Below are 5,243 nucleotides of genomic sequence, written 5' to 3' on the forward strand. Positions count from 1 at the left end.
GCAAAACGTTTTCTACATTCCGCTAACGTTGGAAGAAACACAATTTCAAAATTGCTGGGTTTCAATTAAATGGAAAACACAGTTAAAGTCTCATGTGAGTACGTTTGTTTATGTCATTAACAAACATGTCGTGTCATCATCCTCCTACCACTTCCTGTTGTCCTCCTCTTCTTCTTTTCTCCCAGTATTAAAATCCGATTGTTAATCATGTGACTCGCGTGATGCGAAAAAAGCGCTTCCATCGCAGGTTTGTGCTACATGAACATTTCGATACCGCCAACGGAAAAATGTATCAAAAAATTGGCATGTTTCCATTCTGATGTGCGCGATGCTGTGGTCAATGGAAACGCACAGCAGGGGCAGTTCCTCTCCATAACACTTAGGGGCAGCGGTGATATTCTCACACAGCAGAAACAAGACACTTCCTGCTTTATAGACTTGATTTCCATTCAATGCACTGATTTTTCATAGAAATGAAAGTGTAAATTTGGATAATAGAACATTGTCAATGCTGTATTATGTGGCTACTTTACATAACAAAAAGATTGCACTGACAAAACAAAGCTTAGATAGTAAAGATTACACTCCCGTGCTTTGAGCCTGTAGTCTGTCTGGGGTTTATTACCTACGCAGATGAAATCATTGTGCAGGATGAGCCACTTGGTAATCCTGCCATCTCCTGATACCGACACTAGGACTTCTTCTCGTTCTTCCCCCGATAGCTGCAGCTGTTGTTTGGTCCAGGTGACCTGCCACACCTGTTGCGTGAGCCTCTTAGCACAGTCACTACGAAAGAAAACAATCAAACAGTCAAAAAAAATTAATTCATAAATAAGCAGTTCTTAACTTTTCACAGCTGATAGTCTGTTAGATTTGGTGTCAAATGATCCAAGCTGTTGGCGCTGCACCAAGAACCACTGAAGAAAATGACACGAAGAAGACACTGAGCACAACTTCCTTCTTCACCAAATGTAAAATGGAGTGGCGTCAAATCGTAGGATTTCTCTTTCGTTTTTTGGTAAAAGACAGAGATCTATTTCTCCTGCTAGCGATAGACTCTTGCGTTTGTTTTGATTGTATTTACCCAGAATGCCCAGTGCCACTCCCTTTGGAGGGGTCTCTAGTCCGTTTAGCACCAAAGTTCACATCAACTGAACTGAGACCGAGGTTTTTAGGTGGACCAGAGTTAGATTTTTTGGTCAGCATGAGAGTTATTAACACCTCACTAGACGAACCGGACTTCCTAGGCAAACAAACTCTTGTATTTGCGCCGCTCACATACAGGGGCTCTCTGCTACGCTACAGCTGCTTCACCACAGCACAGTCTGCTACGAACGCTAAGGCTAGTTAGCGTTTCCACCGATGTCGGCGGATCAATAGTTTTCCTGTAACGGTAAGTTGTTTCTCTGACATTAAACACATTTTCCAGTGCATACATAAGCGTGATTGACAGCAATGAGACACTCCTCCCGGCTCTGATTGGTTGTTTTTGATGAATATCTATGCATTTTTGCAGACCCCAGAAGTAGCGATGTAAGGTTAATCTTTTCTCAGACTATCTGTTTCACGTCACACTGTCACGACATGGTGACAGTTTGAACAAATCTGGAAAAAAGCATATGTTTGTAAAAGCTGCATACCGCAGCTTTAACGTTCTCATGTTTTAACACCCGTTGCAGCGTTGCTCTCACCGGCTGTTGGCGATGCACGCCGTGTCGTCTCCGACCTGAACGTTGTAGATTGCGACGGAGCCGTCGTACATCCCTATGGCCAGATGACTGGGGTTGCTGGAAGAGAACTCCAGGCACGTCACACTGCTATGGCAGGAAAACACTCGCTCCGACCACTGTGGGTGAAACACAAATTTGAGTAATGAGGGTTTTTCTTTTTTCCTATTACAGAAAAAAAATATTGAATTATTTATTGCTACACAAACAGAGCAACATACCACAAGGTTTTTTAGAGACCAGCAGCAAATGAGGCCTGGTTGTGGGTTGCCTGAAGACCCGCCTACATAGCCTACGGCCAGGATGTCCTTACAGAGAAGTCAGGGCACATAAGGGTTGTCAACAATGTGTGGTTTTATCTCTTTAAACCATTATCTTCTTCACTTATTTGGGAATTGGTTGAATAAAGACAAGAATCTACACCATGAAATTAAGACAATAACTGTTGGCGATCAGATTTTCTGTTTTCAAAGTGTGGCTGTGTTACTGGGTTCTTCTTGTTCCATGTCATGCAGGTGATGTTGTGTCCTCTGGTCAGGGGGCTGACGAAGGTCCAGAGAGGCTCCAGGGTTGGCGTTAAATAGTGGCCTTTCTCCTCTGTAATCCGTCCCTCTGAGCCAGGCCTGACCTCGCTGTCTGGGTCTTAAACAGCCAACATAATTACTCTGCATACGGCTTCATGCAACACTACACCACACTAATTACATGCTTAGATGTTCTGTGCAACGTGAGTCAAGACAAACCAATTGTCGAACATTTGACAAACAAGCAAAGTTTTAATTTTTAACCGTATTCCTAACAGGGAAGTCGCTAACAGGTCACACAACATGCTCTAAGCAAGACCAAGGAGAGCACCAATTGAGTTTCCATTACAAATGTGCGCAAAACTTTGTTGATGATGTTCCGCTATCGTCGAAACAACAAAATTTCCCAACTGCGGTGTCTCTACTAAACAAGAAGTTAAAATCATGTGAATAAGTTTGCTCACGTGACAAGTCATTCAAAAACATGTGGCGCCATCATTCGCCTAACACTTCCTGCTGTCTTCTTCATTGTTTTTGGCAACACACGACTTGTGTGGTGCAAATAAAGTATTTCTAATGAAACACACAATTTTCGATACGGCCGAAAAGCCACTTCATCCTAAAACCTTTTGTCGAAAAGAGGAGGTTTTTTCCCAAAAAAATTGCCGTGTTTCCATTAAATAAATTTATCTTGGAAATTCCAATTTGCGCAGTTTTAAGGTCAATTGAAACACATCTGCATACAGGCTGACTGAGCTTACCTCTCAGGACATTCATGTTTTTGTTTTCAAAAGTACAAGTCTGAAAGATATGGTTTATGTTTGCGTAGACACAAAGAAAAAAAAGAGAACAATTTTTGACTTTTGAAACTCCGAAATATCCTTGTTTTTTCTAGAAAATTTCTGAGAATAATCCCAAAACTTCTGCGTTTTTGTCTTACAAATGTTTGACTTTTGGAGCTCAATAATTTCCCCGGTTGTTCTAGATGGTTTCATGGTTAAGAAATGTGATAATGTTACAAATATCTTTAAAATTTCCTCTTCGGTCATATTTCAGTCCAGTTTCTCGTCAATATGCGAGATTTAGAGCGATGCGCGCTCCCGTGAGAGGGCATGCAATTTTGGGCAGGCATGCGTTTCTGGGCATAACACCTGTCACACCCGACGCTTGAATGCTGATAAGGCTTTAACTCCCCAAGTATGTAGCTTGCTTAAAATTTCCTCATCCGTGATGTAGGCAGGCAACGTCAAGAAGGAAACCACCAGTTCATTATTTATAAGTTCTTTAGCGTGTATTGTGGATAATCCAATCTTGAAACCGTCCAAAAGTCTCTTTTATGCTTTATCGTTGCTTAATGTAATTTCAAATTTCCTGTCCGATAATAATAGACATGCTAATAAACCTCCACACAGAAAGCGTATGTTTTTCATCAGGTCTAGCACTGAAATCTTCTCTACTCCCACAACTTCAATTTGGACCGTGTTTTCTTTTTCAAATACTCCAGTCATTTTCACTTGTTTGAAGCTCATTTGAGTGTTCCTTTCCAAATTATACAAAACCGAGGGATCTGTCCACTTGTCCTTGAAAACTCCATTACAAAAAAGAGAAAACCCCTCCCCAACAGTAGAAAACTGTGGGGAGGTAATTCCACAAAATAAACCCCCACCCCAAAAATAGGTCCAAAAATCCAAGAGAGGAACGAAAAAACTGAGCTGCAGAAGTGGTACTCTTACTGCTGACTAACGCAGAGTGGGCGTTCTCAAGGTAGTGTGGCCGTAAGCCGCGTCAGCTCCAGCATTTTGTACAGCAGAGCAGCTAGCTGGCGCTTGCTTTTTGTTGGGCCTGACAAACTAAATGCATGACGCGTAGCCCAAANCGTTAACAGGTGTGCTCTGTGAAACTAGCTGATTCTGGGCTGCTTTATCTGGCTAATTCACAGAGTGAAAAAGGGTGGGACATCTGGATGGAAGTCGTCAGAAACCAGGCTAGTCTTTCTCGCACCCAGCTTAAACAGAGTTTACTTCAGTTCTGGGTAGGGTAAATCTCGGCAGATTTAGGAAACTCAATTCACCCGTTAGACGGAGAGCTGGTAGCACATCTCCCTCCTCTCAGAAGGGGAAGTAGAGAGAGAGAAGGGGGGGGGGGGGTCTTGCGCAACAACATACCAAATAATAAAAGTACATAGTTAAAATAAACTTTAGGGTTATTCTCACCTCAAGTATATGAGCACACGGAAGACGCAGTTTGTGTTACTCCAGTTTCTCTCAGCTTATGAGAAACGGCAGAGCAACAGGCAGCTCAGAGTCCCAATACACCACCTACCGGTGAAACACCGTTAGTGCACCCATCATCTTTAACCCCTGTTAACAAATAAAATATCTTCTTATCATTTAAAGAAATGCTTGCTCTTTTTTCACTTTTGTGAGCACACACCAGTGGGCATCACAAGAAGTTTGACTGATAGACCGGCCCACCAGGTCATGTTGTGGTTCTATTGACACTTTGCTGTATGCCTGTTAGGAGATGGAACCCAAATAACAAATAAAAATGGGTAGGGCGGTAAAGTGGAGGGTCCAATGGTTCCCTGACTCCTCCTGTTAAGCTGTGCAAATCACTGCCAGTTCAGACTTGCGGGAATAATGCATTTAGTGCCCACAGATTTTTTTTTCATAGCCCATGCTCACTGCCTGCTATTTTTACCCTTAGCAACAGTTGCCATGCTTCTGACAATGATGTCATCAGCATGACTTCAAATGATGTCTGTGTCATGAGGCCCTTCTGAGGATGACTTTATGATGTCATAGAGTCCATGACATAACCAACTGATCAGTTAATTCTCTGATCAGTTACCACAAATCAGCCAACACAAGATTCATTTGAACGTTTTAGCTCACCACAATAAAGATGACTGACGAAAGCCCACAGAGGCAAATGGATGTGAGGCCTAAGGTCTCTTTTTGGACAAAAGTCAAAAAGAGATTGTCCAACAAAG

The 5,243-nt window shown here is 42.4% G+C and overlaps 1 protein-coding gene across 1 annotated transcript; it reads right to left on the reverse strand.

Moving 5' to 3' along the window:
- Window positions 1-509: 509 nt before the first annotated feature.
- Window positions 510-2,812, reverse strand: LOC103134550 (WD repeat-containing protein 78-like). The gene is made up of 4 exons (XM_016668849.1): window positions 2,215-2,812; window positions 1,949-2,035; window positions 1,692-1,846; window positions 510-786 (listed from the first exon to the last, which is right to left on the reverse strand). The coding sequence occupies exons 1-4, from the start codon at window positions 2,236-2,238 to the stop codon at window positions 525-527; spliced, it is 528 nt and encodes a 175-aa protein (XP_016524335.1). The 5' UTR covers window positions 2,239-2,812; the 3' UTR covers window positions 510-524.
- Window positions 2,813-5,243: the final 2,431 nt, after the last annotated feature.

The sequence above is a fragment of the Poecilia formosa genome, unplaced genomic scaffold (genome assembly GCF_000485575.1).
Source record: "Poecilia formosa unplaced genomic scaffold, Poecilia_formosa-5.1.2 Scaffold17, whole genome shotgun sequence".
Lineage (NCBI taxonomy): Eukaryota > Metazoa > Chordata > Actinopteri > Cyprinodontiformes > Poeciliidae > Poecilia > Poecilia formosa.